General features: G+C 38.3%; 1 protein-coding gene across 1 annotated transcript in view; it reads left to right on the top strand.

Annotated features, from left to right (window-relative positions):
• The window catches only part of Dpy19l2 (dpy-19 like 2), a 110,479-nt gene that overhangs the window by 26,850 nt on the left and 66,837 nt on the right, over positions 1 to 16,792 (top strand). The window contains exons 5-8 of the mRNA XM_048446638.3: positions 8,278 to 8,398; positions 10,619 to 10,712; positions 13,441 to 13,498; positions 16,260 to 16,351. Of these exons, the coding sequence (XP_048302595.2) occupies positions 8,278 to 8,398; positions 10,619 to 10,712; positions 13,441 to 13,498; positions 16,260 to 16,351 (365 nt within the window). The remainder of the gene's footprint in view (positions 1 to 8,277; positions 8,399 to 10,618; positions 10,713 to 13,440; positions 13,499 to 16,259; positions 16,352 to 16,792) is intronic.

Below are 16,792 nucleotides of genomic sequence, written 5' to 3' on the forward strand. Positions count from 1 at the left end.
CATTTCTTTAAGTGAGTTTTTCAGTTCCTGCGTAAGGGTCTCCATCATTTTCATAAGTTTATGTTTAAAGTCGTTTTCTTCTACTTCTTCTGGGTTAGGATGTTCAAATCTTCCTACTGTGTGTTCACTGGATTCTGGTGTTATCATGTAGCTTTTTAGGATGTTGGAGGAATTCTTGCATTGGTGCCTACCCATCTCTTCCTTCTAATGAGGCCAGTAGAGTCTTGGCATCTTGGTCCAATCTTTGCTGTGGGTGACTGTACTTGGGAGTTTTTCTTGGTTTTCCCTCTCTTAGGTCCTCTCAGCATTGGAGCTAGCTCTCAGATCCCCTCAGCCCTGAAGCAGGCTGTGTTGGAGGTTCCAAGGACCTTGCAGACTAAAATATGGGCTTGTGGTCAGGGTGGAATGGGATTTAAAAAAACCAGCAGCAGGAACACACTCTTCTGGTTGGTCAGAAAAGCTTAGGGAATTGGAGGGGACCTGGATTCAGTCCTTCCCCCACCCCTGCCAGGACTGTCACAGAGAGTGGCACTTCACGATGTTCGGCAGTGTGGCCACTTGCTCATCTCTCTGGTTCCCCTCAGCACGGGAGCAGGGTCTCTTGCAGGCTTCCAAGCGAGTTTCTTCTCTCTCTATCTATATATCTATATAGACATATAAATATACTAATGACCAGTGATTGTTAAATCCTGTTTTTTTTTCCCCCCAGTGGTAGTGTTTGTGTGCTTTCCTTCTTTGGGTTTTGCTTGTGCGGGGTTATCTGGTTCCTGTATTTTCATGAGTCCAGCTACATTCATTGGGTTGGAGTTTTTTTTCTAGTAAGTTTTAGTAAGTCTGTAAGACTGGATGTGTGGATAGTTATAGTTTAAATCTGGTTTTGTCATTAAATATGTTATTTTCTCTGTCTATGGTGACTGAAACTTTACTGGGTATAGTAGAATGGGCTTGCATCCATGGTCTCTTAGTGTCTGGAATACATCTGTCTAGGACTTTCTGGTTTTCAGGATTTCCATTGAAAAATCAAGTGTAATTTTGATAGGTTCACCTTTATATGTTGCTTACTTAGCCTTTTTCCTTTGCAACTCTTAATATTCTTTTTTTCTGTATGGTTTAGTGTTTTGATTATTATGTCACAAGAGGGCTTTTTTATGGGCCCAGTCTATTTGGTGTTCTTTATGCATCTTGTACCTTCACAGAAATAGCCTTTCTTAGGTTGGGAAAATTTTCTCTGATTTTGTTGAATATATTTTCTGTGCCTTTGAGCTGGAGTTCTTCTCCATCTTCTTTCCCTATTATTCATGGTGTTCCAGATTTCCTAGATGTTTTGTTGTAAGAATTTGTTATATTTAACATTTTCTTTTACTGATGAGTATATTTTCTCTATCATATAATAAATACCTGAATTTCTGTCTTCCATCTCTTTTATTCTGTTTGATATGCTTGCATCTGTAGTTTTTGTTCATTTACTTATATTTTTCATTTCCAGAATTCTGTCAGTTTGTGTTTTCTTTGTTGCCTTTTACTTCAGTTTTCAATTCTTGAACTGTTTGCTTCTCCTGTTTGCTTTTTCATTGGTTTTCTTAGCTCTCTTTAAGAGATTTATTGTTTTCTTCCATTTTTTTTTGTATTTTCTTTCATTTCTTTAAGGAAAATTTTCATTTCCTATTTAGGGATCTCTATCATATTTATAAAGTTATTTTTAAGGTTGTTTTCTTCTGCTTCTTCTAGGTTAGGATTTCAGTCTCATGTTGTAGGACCACCCGTTTCTGGTGCTTTCACTTTGCTTTTTAGGTTGTAGAATATATTCTTGCATTGATGCCTGTCCGTCTCTTCCTCCAATTGGTGCAGGCACTGACTTTGTCTCTTGGTCGTATCCTTGTAGTCAGTGTCTGTGTCTCAGGGATCCTTTCTTGGTCTGCTCTGTGCAGTTGCTGTTTGTCTCAGGGAGCTGCTTAGGACTCCGGGATGGTTGGGTATGAGAGTGGAGTGGGACTTGTAGATTACAGGGTCTGATGCGGGGTGTTGGAGGAGTTTGCCTGCAGGAGGTTTGCTCACTGACAAGCTTGTGTAGTTGAGGCATTTCTGGGAGAGTCCTGGGGTTTTGCCTTGGGGACTAGGGTCTACAGATTGGGATGTCCAGCTTGGGGGTTGTTCCTTCACTTCTTGGTCAGCTCTATGTAGTCACAGTCTGTGTCTCAAAGAGTCACTGAGGTGGCAGGGGATGGGTGGGTTTGGGGGCAGAGTGGGACTTATAGATTAGAGGGTCTGATTGATGGGGGTTGTTGGAGCATCCTGCCTATAGGAGGCTTGCCTTCTGGCCAGCTATATGCAGTAGAATTTTCATGGGATCACAATGACTCTGCAGATTGCTTTTATTATGATGGCCATTTCATAACATTAATCCTATCAATCAGTGATTATAAGAGGTCTGTCCATATTTTAGTATCTACTTCAATTTTTCAAATGTTTAAAGTTTTTATTGTAAATATTTTTTGTTTCCTTGCTTAGATTTGGTCCAAAATATTTTTTGTGAGGATAATGTGAATGGGGTGTGTCTCCTGATTTCTTTCTTAGTATGCGTGCCTTTGGTATATAGGAAAACTACTAATGTTTGTGTATTAATTTTATATCTTGTTACTTTAATGAATTCATTTGTCAGCTCTAGGACTTTTCAGCTGGCATCTTTTGGGTCTTTCATGTATAGAATCATATAATTTGCAAATAAGGATATTCTGATATCATTATTTTTGATAACTATTAGATATTATTATTTGATAGTTTATAGTTTATTTCCTATTTGCAACCCCCTTTAACCTTTTCTTGTCTTATTGCTCTAAATAAGACTTTAAGCACTATATTGAACAGAAGTAGAGACTATGTACATTTTTGTCTTTTTCCTCATTTTGGTAGAAAGGGTTTGAATTTTTTTTTATTTAGCATGTGGTTGTCTGTAGGTCTTTGGGATATAATCCTTATATCCCTAGTCTCTCCAAGATTTTTTTGTTTTACTTTAAAAAAAAAGTTGATTATTTGGGTATCTTACATTATGCACCCTGATTGCCCTCACTTCCCTGTCCTTTTATGTATACCACTCATTCCTGCCCCCACATTCCCAAAACCAAGTCCATTTTTTATACACTCACTGGAACTTGGTCAAACTCCTAGCGGTCAGTCCCCCAAAGGAAGGTTAGTCTTTCTTCCCATGTACTCAACTCAGCCAGAAGCCATTAACTGTGAAGAGCCATGTTGCAACATGTGAGGGGTAGAAACAGCTCTCCTGGGTGTCCACACCATGCTGGCACATGTGACAGTGACAGCTCAACAAAGGTCCTCGGATATTAACACATATTCAGGCAGCAGCCCAGACCACAGGCATCAACGACGTCCATGACCTTATCAGGACCACTGGCTCACCCATGGCTCTCAGTGGCTGTAAGGGTCACAGCCTCGACATGAACTCAGGTGGTTGGGTATACACACATATCCAGATGGCCCACTGATGTGGCAAAGCCCAAGGACATCTGTGGAGGCCCCAAAATGTGAGCGTATCCCACCTTATCTGAAGGTCAGAGAGTTTGAGCTTATTTTGCTCTTTCAAGGTTCTTGACAACAAGTATGGCTACACACGCTGACGTAGGGTATGGTTGCTTGGTGTTTTGGACATTAAGATGGCCAATAGAGATAGAACCACTGTACCCTGACTAAGGTTAGAGAATTCAAGCATAATTCTGTGGCTTCTTTTGAAATGTGAGCTTTGACTTAGGGAGTAACTGCCTGCAGGAGATACTTGGTCTAGAGTGTTTAACTGCTCTAAGCATTAAACACTTTTCTCAAGAATTAATGGTTTGATGTCTCAAGTATTGGGGCAAGTAACTGTTCTGTTTGTCCTTTGTATCATGTTAAAACAGTCTTTTGTCTTCTTCCCCCCATTTTGTATTGGGGTATAAAAATGTACAGAAAATAAACACTAGTGAATTTAGCATTCAGCATTCACTGAGTTGCTCTCTCGTTACTATCCTGTGTCTTTGTGATTCTTTCTTATCTCTTCCTGCTACCTAATGTTTCTAACCTACATGCCCCTAACCGGGAATGTAAGAACCAGCCATGGCTAGGACCATGGCAGAAGTCATCCCAAAAATGTGGTTGCCCCTCCCCCGCAAGGTGGTTTCTGACAGACATCACCAAGACCTCAGGCAGTGGCACAGATAACATACATTCACAAGGCTTCATTGCAGCCTTGGGCAGCAGCATGGACCATAGACACCAACATGGCCGGTGGTGGCATCATGGACCACAGTGGTCCTCTGAGGAGGTTCAGTCTGGAAAGTGAAACTTTTCTCATCTCAGACCTCCATTGTTGTCCAGATCCAGGGGGATCCTGAGTCAGGGTGGCCTCGGGAACTGAGTCTGTGTCTGCATAAGCTCCAGGCTGCTGCTGCACACCACTTTGTTGACCCTACTGGGCGATGACAGCGTGTCACCCTCAGCCCACTCTCTCACCTGTCACTGCCATTGTGTTTTCAGTTCTGCCTCTCTTCACAGTGTGTGCACCTTTCCTTTTTTCTATCTTTTCCACCTCTCCATCATGTATTTGTTCATTGTAGCCCAATGCCACACCATGCAGTGGAGGTGGCCTGGGTATCTTTTTATTTATTTTTGAGATAATAATATAATTATATTTCTTCTTTCCCTTTCTTTCCTTCAAATGCCCCCACATACCTCCCCTTGCTCTCTTTCAAATTCATGTCCTCTCTTTTACTGTTATTGCATACATATATGTGCACATACGTGTATGCACACATGCACATACCCTTACCTATATATAATCCTATATATAACCTGTGAAGTCTATATAATGTTACCTGCATGTATGATTTTTAACTGTTTGGTATTGGATAAGTAGTTGGTGTGCTTGTTCCTGGGAAAGACTTTTCCTTCCACTTTCAACATTCTTTAGATGTGTACGTGGAGGCCTCCTGAGCCTGCTCACATCCACTTTGGTATGTTTATTGCTATTACCTTGTTTCGCTCATGTTTGGGCAGTTATGTTAGTGCTTTTATGGATGGAACTTCTGACTTCACTATGAGACATAATCTCACAACAATCTCTCTGATCTTCTGGCTCTTACAATCTTTCTGTTTCCCTTTACTGCAAAGTTCCCAGAGCCTTAGGGTGTGGTAAGGTTTATAGATGGATCCTTTAAAACTGAGCTCCACAGCTCTGCATTTGGAATGGTTATAGTTTTCTGTAGGTCTCCTTCCTTTTCAAAGAGAAGTTTCCTTGATGGTCTCCTTCCTTTGTAAAGAGAAGTTTCCTTGATGAGGGGTGAAGACGACATATATCTGTGGTTATAAAGACAAGTCATCATTAGGGATTATGCTGGTTTTTATTAAAGTAATGGTTGTAGGCTCTCATCCAATATCCATGACTTCATTAGCACTAAGTAGTTACATAGGTTTCAGTGCTAGGCTTGATTTCCTTCCTGTTGAGCAGCTTTCAGTCCAATTATAGAAGTGCTAGTGACACCACTGCACCCTTAGAGTTGTCATGCCATTATGGTCATTGATATGGTTGGTTCTTAGGCATCATAACTGGGTAGAAACATTGGTTGCCTCCGTCCTTTGGAAGCCTTCATGGTGCTTGCTTGAGGGCTTTTGAAGTTTGTCAATGGCTTTTTCTGTATCCAGTGGAAGGCCATGTGGTTTCTGTTCTTGAGTCCATTTATGTGATGAATTAGATTTATTCAGAACTAGAATCAGCAAGTGAACTGAGTGGGTTTTTAAAAAGAGCACACGAGGTTGGTAGGGTAGGAGAGGTATTGAGAAAAGGGAAGAAATCATAAGAGTGAGAATGGGAAGTGAATTTTCTCAAAACAAATTATATACATATATGAAATTCTAAAATAATAAAAGTAATAAATCAGAATCTTCATTGAATCCTATCTTTCATATCTAAAATTGTCTTATTTTAACAACTGTTTGTGTTGTATTGGTTTTCATTTAGGTGTTTATTCATACTCCCTTTGAATTCTTTGTACATATTTATAAATGATACTTTGTGTTTATTGTACTGTGGGTCTTCTAAATTGTTTTTCTCAAAGAAAATGACTACGGGAATACTGTATTGGTTCTTCATGTTATTGGGCATCTGTGGTTAGGCCATTGCCTGGGTCGTTTGGTATAGATATCTGTGCTGCTGTTGTTGGGTGGGTATTTGGATCCTTACTGACTGCCACCCACTTTCGAAGATTTGAATCTTCTGGGTTTGTGCTTGTGATTCAGTCTTGGGGTCACTCAGTGGTGATGTGCTATTGGGGTATAGAAGTCATCCATGCTCAGCTGAGCCAAAATGAAGCTTTCAACATATGAAGGGGCTTTTATGTAGCTAAAAGATTTTCCCAGAAGTTCCTCAGAAATTGAGGTTAGAGTGCAGAGAGAGAGAGACAAAGGTGAGATTTGCCTGCACGGTGCGCAAGCATTTAACGTAGATCTCCAACTGACCGTCTTAGAGCCCTAATGGGCAGGGGAAGAGGAGGGCTTCCTTGGAGTGCACCAGGGAATCTGGGCTTCAGATATGGGGACCTGAGGTTACCACAGAAGGTAACTAGAAGTGGAACACATGTATGACTTAGTCCACAGATGCCACGGCAGTGGGGACTTTGGGTTACAGGAGGGCAGATGCTACTTGTGAGATGTATGCATGTTTTAATATGTATGTTTTAGTTAATAGCTTAGTGTTATATGGGTTAGGGTGAGTCTACCTGTGAAACACTCACACTTTGCTTGCTGCAAAGATCTTCATAGCTTTATTGAAGGTTTACTGTATTTTTAGTTTCCCTCTTGATGCCTTAAATTCATTGTGAAAATGTGATAAATTGCTTGTTAAAACATGATGGCATGGCCAAGTCCTGAAGCTTGGGGTTTGTTCTGAGTTGTATTTCCATCTTGAGATGATGAAAAATGTGGAAGGCCATGACTACACAATATCACAGTTTTGTGTGTTCTCACTTTTTGTGTTTATATTGTCAATATCTAATGTGCGGGTTAAAAATGTAAGTTTAGAACTATTTTTTGAGAAGATTAAATCTATTTCATGTTTATTCTATGCCAGCCTTTTACACAGAAGTTCTCTCACCCCTTTCATGGTTAAACGTGGTTATTGTTAGGTTCACTTGAAACACAAGCTGATGTTTGACGACTGAAAGTTCACTCAGAAACATGGAAATTACAAAGTGCAGAGTGAGAATGTGTTTTTAAATCAGATTTATTTTATTTTTAATTATGTGTAAGTGTATGGTTTATAGATGTGCGAGTGAAGGTGCCCATAGAGTTCAGGGGGGGAGGGGCATCTGATCCTTGTAGATGGAATTATAGGTGATTGTTCGTTCCCTACCATGGGTGCTGGGAATGGAACTGTAGTTCTCTGGAAAAAGCAGTATGTTTTCTTAACCACTGAGATATCTCTCCAGCCCCAGAGACAGAGTTTGAGTTAAAATTTGACTCCAAAGATATGCTTTCCTTACTATGCCAAAGTTCATACCAAGAGAAATATAATTTTAGATTTAGCACATACATATAATGCGGTATTTTTTGTACAGGCATGGCAAAAGTCACAAGAATAAAAATGTTAAAATTTTCACTGTGTAATTTTTAAGACAAAATTATAACTCTATAGTTTGGACTGAGAAAGAAAATTATGAGGTTGTTCAGAGTTGTGCGTCATTGAGTAAGTGCAGCTCCATGCTGTCAGTGCAGAGGGATGACAAGGTGACTCCCAATATTAAGTGTCAGATTCATGTGTTTCTTTTTTGAAATTCTTTTTTTACTTTCTACCAACAATTCTCATACCTTTTATAAAAAATTCACCAAGTTAAAAATTCCAGATAGAGCATTTTGTGTTATTTTATTGTTTTCTGTTTTTATTTTCCTCTCTTGCTTCAGAACCTTCAAACTTAGGATTCGGGTTGAAAAGAACCAGTTGCTTCAGTCTTGGCCCTGGTCCAGTTTTTAATCCCCTGGAGCTGTTACTCCATTGTACCGCAGTTTTTTAAATGATGTGTCTTAATAATAAAGAAATTCAGAGTTATATTCTTATATTTGGTTGTGTGGTTATATTACTACAATTAAATTGACTAATATATGTAAATGTTACTAATATATAACTTCAAAGTTTTTCTCAAATAAATTTGCTTAGGTTTATAATGTTAAAGCAACCATCATTTTAGAGAAGCTGTCTTTGTGATCAAAATATGTTTTCTTCCATCTTCTCTTTTATAGGTAATCATAGCCTACTGGTATCGCACAATCGTGGGAACAATGAATTTATTTGGGTTGGAAACTAAGACCTGCTGGAATGTCACCAGAATCAAACCTCTTAGTGAAGTTCAGAGCTGTGAAGGCATGTGTTCTGTGCTCACTGGTGTTCTGTAGACATCTGATGTTGGGGCAGATTTCAATGTTTATAATAAACTGTGATCAATTTTATTTTAGACAGCAAAGAAATGACCCATCACAATAAATATTTCGCATCTTATAGTTATTTTTTGAGAAGGCCATATCACTAATAATTTGAGTATAATCTGGAAATTTAACTTGAGCACTGATCTATCCCAACATAAGGCACTTTTGAGTAAGAGTTTGTTTCAGAATGAGATGGTACAAAGAATATTTGAAGCAACATTAGTACATACATTTGTGGGGTAAAGGGCAAAATATATACTTATAATAGTTATGGATTAGTTAATGCTAATAATAAGCTAGTATAAATATTGCTTTACCCTTGTTCACACTATAAGAGAAATTTTAATGAAACTAACCCTGAATATCTTCTATATTGGCTTCTTTCTCAATACAAAACAAACAAAAACAGAGAAACAAAAAAATCAAACTCTGTTAGAATTATGTAATAGTTTGCCAGATGCCTTATGAGACTGTTGATAGCCTCATAGAAACATGTATCTAACACAAAATGTTTATAATATATTCATACATGACTATTTTCCACATGTATGTACTTACTACATTTATTTAACTCTTGGCATATTAAAAAATTGAATTTCCTGTACTTTTTAAAAATTAATTTCCTTAAAAGTCTAAGGTGATACTGGTGAAGAATGTCTAAGGAATGAAATACTTTGTGAATTTTGCAACATACAGGAATGGAAATTGTGGCTCATCAAACATTAGAGTTTGTAGTGTGTCCATCATCAGCTTTTCTGAGGGTAAAAGGCATCACCTCGAAGATGTGTGGTGTATATTAAGTTCCCAGTCAGGAGCAGGCTGGTGTTTGGTACTTGGAGTGCACAAAAGAGTGGGAAGACATGGGTCTGAAACTTGGAGAGCTTATACTATTAACAGGCTATTAACAGTTATAACCATAGTGCATACTATACTACAAATGTTCATACGCTGGGAATGTAATCAAGGACAGACCACACTGGACAATGTACTGGCTGGGGACTTGCCTCTTATCTACTGATGTGCCTTAACAGATCTTCATACTGAAGCATCGCTGCAAGCTGCATGAAAAGCACGTTTACAAGGGCAGTGGTGGCTTCCATGTGGTCAGGCAGATGACTGATATCTTCTCAGTCAGTTCATGAGAAAGATCACTGTAAATGTCTGGATTTGGGAAGCAGCATGTTTGGGTGAGAAGGAGAGTGAAGAACCATACTACTGGCTTCTAGCTTGAGTCTTGGGACTGACAGAATGAAAAGTAGCTGGTATGAATGTTGTTTCACTTCGTGTATTGGTTCAAGGTAACTGAAAGACCCAGAGCAGGAAATAATCATTGAGCACATAGCTGTAGAAGCATAGAAATAGGAAAAAGAGCAGTCTGGATATAGAGTTGACACCAACTGTGCATGAATGGTATCTGGAAGTAGAGAGAGCATGTGACAGAGGCCATGCAGTCTTGGGATGAAAGGGTTAATGAACCAGAGCAAGCAGGGTCACAGGACCTGGCTCCCAGCAGACAGAGCAACAAAAATTTTGGAAATTATTTAGGTTTTTAATATTGTTTTCTCAAATATAAAAATCCTTTATACCAGTTAATCTCAAACTTGGCCCGAGAATTGTGTAAATCGATGACTACAAAGCACACAGAAAATGATGCACATACGAACACAACTATATGTATCAGATATGCTGACATTCTGTCTACACCATGATAGATGAAGTGATTGGATAATATCACAGAGACTAAGGCTTTTCCAGAGGTTAGGAACTATATGCTACTCCTCTGAGAGCCTAGAAAATAATCTGTGGCTCCAGGGCCTTCAAGTGGCTCTGCAGAAAGTCCCCAACACTGAAGTGTAGCATTATCATTTCAATTATGTGAACCCCAACATATCATTATATTATAGAAGCAGGCTATTAGGAGAAAGTGTTAATGTAACCAAATATATGTTTTAGGGGTTGGGACTGTGTGAGAGGCTATGACTTTGCCCTCCCCGCCTCCAGGACAGCAAACAAAACCATCCTCAATGGAGGTAGGGGATTGTAGCTTTAAGAAGGATCATGAAAGCAAATGCTTTTAGCAGATTTATGAGTTCTTGATTATAAACCACTGAAATAATTTTGCTCCTTAAATACTGATCAATCTGTGTCTTTTTTAAAGGATTGGGAGACCCGGCTTGCTTTTACGTTGGTGTAATTTTTATTTTAAATGGACTAATGATGGGATTGTTCTTCATATATGGTACATATCTGAGGTAAGACTAGTAAAGACTAGTAGAGAGAGTGAGCCAATAAAGACTGGTTGATACCTGTGACTAAATAAAATGGAAGCTTGAGGAAGCCAACTGACTGGGCATAAGGAATTTTGTAGATCTGATTTTCCATAACCAATGCCATGCAAACAGAAAATGAGATTCCACTGAATAACACTTTACAGATCTCTATTTTACCCTTTTGGGGATCTTTGAAAACTAAGATTTAGTAACAAAAATACTAGTGAAGATATCTCTACGGTAAGCAGAGACTGCATGTTGGTTTCCTGGCTGCCCAGACCGAATAATCACACCGAAACTATATTAATTGCAACACTGTTTGGCCAATGGCTCAAGCATATTTCTAGCTAGCTCTTACATCTAAAATTAATCCATATTTATTAATCTATGTATTACCATGGGGGTGTGGCTTACTGCTAAGGTCCCAGCATCTTTCTCCTTTGGTAACTACATGGGTTTCCCTGACTCCACTTCTTCCCCTATCTCTGATCGAATTTTCCTGCTTTGCTATATTCTGCTCTGCTATAGGTCAAAGCAGCTTTTTTTATTAACCAATGGTAATAAAATATATTCACAGCATACAGAGGGGAATCCCACATCACTCTAGTTCATGTGTAAATTATAACATTACATAGCAGAATGTTGTTTCCAATTTTATTCTTTTTGATGTGAGATTTTAAAAGCTATCAAAAATTTTAAATAACATTTGTAGAAGACAGATTCATTAGTCAGTCTTTATTGATAATAGTACCACAATTTTGTTTGAAGTGTAAATGTGCCTAGTCGTAGGTCATAAAGTTAATTATGACGGTCACATATTATTCCCCCACTCCCCATTGCTCCTCAGAAGAGCCAAATGAGTTAACTTTTTTCATTAAAAATTAAGGCAAAGTCATCATCACAAGCAAAGCAAGTAGGGGAGAGAGTAAATTAATGACACATTTGTAGGAATATGCTTTAATAAAACTCATTTGTTTGTATGCTAATCTAAATAAAAATTTAAAAGTAGTAGAGGAGATGTGGTAGATATATACAATGGCTTTATCCAGCTATAAATAAAAATGAAATTATTTCACCTGCAATGAAATGTATGGAACTGGAGAGTATCATAATTAAACAAAAAACCTAATAAAGACAAATACCATGTTTTCTTTTATAGGTAGATTTAACCTAGATTTAAAAAATATAGGCTGAGCCATGAAATTGGAAGGACTACTGTTATTGGAGGACAGGGGACTAACGGGTATGGATAGGGACAAGAGTGATCAATGGGTGAGATTGTTCAGTGATTAAGAGCACTTGGTGTCCTTGCAGATGACCAGTGTTCATATTCCAGCATCCACATGGCAGATCACAACCATCTGTAATTCCAGTTCCAGAGAGAGTGACATCTTTCCTGGATTCCTTGGGTACAAGGCATGCACGCTCAAGGGGCACATATATACATACAGGCAGGGGAACACTCCTACACGTAAAGTAAAAATAAAAAAATGTTATGGGAAAAGCATGCATATATGATTATCCAAATCTAGATTTTTTTATAGAGATGTAATAGTTTATGTAATGTAGGTTAGAAATTAACTACATATATTATATATATGTGTGTGTGTGTGTGTGTGTGTGTGTGTGTGTGCGTGTGTGTGTGTGTATGAGAGAGGAAAGCGAAGGCAGACCAAAAAGAATGCAAAGTGGGAAAGGAACTGAAGAATATAATGGGTTTAATATGTCCAAAGTAAAATTGTATATACATATATGTATATATACATAGAGATATGGATATGCATGTATATATATGAAAATTTCATAATGAAACCATTATGTTGTAAGCTAACTAAAAAATTTCTAAAGTAAAATTAAAATGAATTGTTATACTTCGCTTCTGGTCAATGTAAGGAAGCTGACAATAACTTCATTTAATAATAAATGAATAATAAATAACATAATTTCACACTTCGCTCAGCTCTTCTGTAGTTTATTACCTTATTACCTGCACACAGTGGTCAGGGCTGTTACCACAGCTTGCTGCTTTTGTTTTTATTTTTCATCTCATTATTTCCTCCTTTCATTTCACCAGTATTTATTGTATCCTATACTAAGCAAACAGTGAGGAGTAGGCACATATAGACTCTGCCAGCTTTGTGTTTATAATATAGAGGCCTGGGATATGGGCCACGGATGAATGTACAACAAGACAAAAACCACTCTACAACATGGATCTGAGAGTCTGTGGTGATTTTTAGGCCCTGTAGGTCTGATATGTAGCATCTACAGCGTGGCTCCATCAGAGTATTTGTAGTCAATCAAACGGTCATGAGTTTCTGTGAAGTGAAGCTATTAGTCTTTTGGCGTTAATCCTCAGTCACTTAAGCCTAATTACAAAAGACACAATTGGCCCATTTACATTATTGAAAGAATGGCATACAGACCAAAGGGCTGGGCTATGTGTTTAAAATTATTTTATGGTCATGGATTATTTAGAAAATATTATGATGTAATTGTAAAACTGAGATTGTATTACATGTGCATTTTGTGTTTTTATACAGCCAGGATTAAAACACTAACTACACAGGCTTTTGGGAAATATTTGTGGTTTTATGACTTAGTTATTCATGTTTTAAGCACAGAAAATTATGGTTTTAATTGTGATATAACTTTGTGGGAAGAGCCTCTATGTTGCATGCTATGACTGTGTACTTTATTATTTTTACAGTGGGAGTCAGCTAGGAGGTCTGATTACAGTGCTGTGCTACTTTTTCAATCATGGAGAGGTCAGTTTTCTGTTTAACCTTTTTGAAACAGAGTGGCTTGTATGAACAAGAACATATCATCACTAAACTACTATGATTGCATTGTGTTGTGACTGTGAGATCTTAAAGTACTTTATGTTGTAAATTGATATGCTAATTATTAATCTAGAATTGTAAAACAGTACAATTTAAAACAGGTGATCCATCAATATTTTGGTGCTTATTTACATACATATGTTTTGTGGATAAATGATAACATTGCACTCCCTGAACCAGTCACTTTGTACATGTCATTCATTGACTATTAGACGTCTGGTGTGTGGGTGTTATCTTCATCATATGGGTTATGAAATTGAAATTTAGAGAATTACATTACTTAACCAAGATTTCGAGGTGAAGATAGGCTACCTAATCTGTGTTGGTCTGACTCTAAAGCCTCACTTTTCTGTCTTTTTTAAAATTATTTATTTATTTATTAAAAATTTCCACCTCCTTCCCTTCTCCCATTTCCCTCCACCTCCCCCCTCCCCTCTCCCTCTTCAGTTCTAAGAGCAGTCAGGGTTTCCTCTCCCGTGGGAAGTCCAAGGACTTCCCCCCCTCCATCCAGGTCTAGGAAAGTGAGCATCCAAACAGACCAGGCTCCCACAAAGTCAGTCCATGCAGTGGAATCAGAACCCAGTGCCATTGTCCTTTGCTTCTCAGTCAGCCCTTATTGTCAGCCACATTCAGAGAGTCTGGTTTGATCACATGCTCCATCAGTCCCAGTCCAGCTGGCCTTGGTGAGCTCCCATTAGATCAGTCCCACTGTCTCAGTGGGTGGACGCACCCCTCACAGTCCTGACTTCCTTGCTCATGTTCTCCCTCCTTCTGCTCCTCATTTGGACATTGGGAGCTTAGTCCAGTGCTCCAATGTGGGTCTCTGTCTCTATCTCCATCCATCACTAGATGAAGGTTCTATGTATGGTTCCCAGGTGTCTAAGGAGATGTCCCCAGCTTTTTCTGTTTTTTTGAAATATAAACCTACCCCTTTCTCCTTTTGGCTTTTTCAGACAGGATCTCCTTGTGTCTTCTAGTCTGGCTTCAACACTTCTGATTCTCCTGCCTCAGCCTCCTAAGGGCTAGAATTACATTGCCTGTTAACCATGTCTGGCTTTGAAAAGTTTTTTTCTTAATGGTAATAACACTTAGCACAATACCCTCCCTCTTAACAGTTTGGGTTTTTTTTTATTCTGCAATACAGTAATTTTAAAGATTTATTGTGTAAATGTGTATGTGTGTGAATGAGCGTGTGTGTGTGCGCACGCACATGTGTGTGGATGTGTGTGTGCGCACGCACGTGTGTGTGGATGTGTGTGTGTGTGCATGGTTGTGCTTGTGAAGTTCAGAAAAGTGTGTCCTATCTCCTGGAGCTGGAGCTACAGGCAGTTACGAGCCACCATATGGTTACTAGCAATTAAACACCTGTCCTCTTGCCTCCAGATCCATCTGCCCAGTCCCCAAATTTAACAAAAATGTTGAGGGTATCATATCTTCATAACTTTTCCATCTCCCATAATTGAAATTTTACGTCTTTGCTCTTCTCAGTGATTAGAATGGGGTTGGCCCGACAACAGGCACACAGTTCATTCAGTAGCTGCCCCGTTCCTTTGCTGCTTCTGTTGAATTATTCCTCCTTTTCTGTAAGCCATCCCAAACATAGGTGGCTGTCAGGTGCTCCTAAAAACAGTTTATGACATGATGGATTCACTGTGAGTATTATCCATGCTCTGGGTTATGTATTAGGTGTTGAATGCATGGTAAGAAGAGAGAATCTGACTATTAGTGTTTGGAATCAGATGTGTTATGCAGTGGCTCAGGTTACGTGCAGTGGATGTACTTATCTGCTCTTATAGTGGGCCAATTTAAACATCGCTTAGATAAAGGAAGAGACAAAGTCACACATAAAATGCTATAAATATATGACATTCAATGAACACAAATGCCTCGTAATTCAGCTGCTGGCACAAAGAAAAACATTTTATTTGGGTGTGCAGGTTTTGGTGGACTGAGTTTGAGTTTAAATAAAACCATTGCTCATTTCAAGGTTTGCAAGTTTATAATTATAATTTCTGGAGACTCTTAATGAAGCAGTCAGACTCTTATCAAATGATAAAAACTCAAATTATTTCTATAAGTCTAGGAGTTTCTAATTGAAAAACTTATACAGAAAATGTTGATCCATGTGTCTTAAGGCAATTTAAATATGTGTATTCAAGTTGAATATTGTCACTGTGTTCATTACCAGCAATTCTTAGTGCTTTCAACTATTTTAAAAAACTTGACTCATGTAGAGTATATTTGTTTAACTCCGATTCAATTGACCACTGATTATGTATATCTATATTAGTTGGAATTTATTGTGTATAGACGCCTGAGTTTTGCAAGTGCTCTATGTTTTTGATTAACATGGTTTCCTAGCCAAATCATGTACCTCAAAGCCCCAAATGCCAGGCTCGGGCTGCAGTGCACTCTGAGTCAGTAGTCCTCATAACGCCTATCCCTGTGTGTTTGTTGGTCCTTTGGCTAAATTGCATGTGATTTCAGATAGTTTTTACTTGTTTCTGAATTTGACAGTAATAGGGCCATGAGAGAGGATGTCAAAGGACCAAAAGCTATTCCAGTCAGTGAGAAATAGGATCTAACGAGCCCAGTGTTAAAACTCTGAAAGTAAACCAATCCCTGAGTTGTGAGTAACATTTACTTTAATGGAAAATAATGCAAACTGCATGTTTTATGGTTTCAGGCCACCCGTGTGATGTGGACACCGCCTCTCCGGGAAAGTTTTTCATATCCGTTCCTTGTACTTCAGATGTATGTTTTAACTACTATACTCAGGTAATTTCTGTCATAAAACAAAGCTAAGTAAGTTGTGTTATTTTTCTTAAGATTTGCTTTTACCTAAGTCATAATTACCTAATTTCAACTATGTTTTACATCTATTCAAAAATGAATTGAGTAATAAGATAATTGCAACATGTATTTGTAAACTGTTTTTAACGTGAAAATGTTAGCCTACAGGTTCTAGATAATAATTAATAATTAAATAATAATTAAAAGAAAGATTTATTTAGTTTTCTTTGTGTGAATAAATATCTTGTCTACATGTGTGGCATGTTCACACATGAGGCCAGGAGAGTGGGTCAGATTCTCAGAAAAGGGCAACAGATGGTTGTGAGTCCCCATGTGAGAGCTGGAAATTGAACACTGGTCCTCTGCAAAAGCCATGCGGCCAGCCCCATTCAAATGTTTTTGACAACTGACTACTTGATCCCTCAA

This window comes from Myodes glareolus, chromosome 4 (genome assembly GCF_982192425.1).
Source record: "Myodes glareolus chromosome 4, mMyoGla1.1, whole genome shotgun sequence".
Lineage (NCBI taxonomy): Eukaryota > Metazoa > Chordata > Mammalia > Rodentia > Cricetidae > Myodes > Myodes glareolus.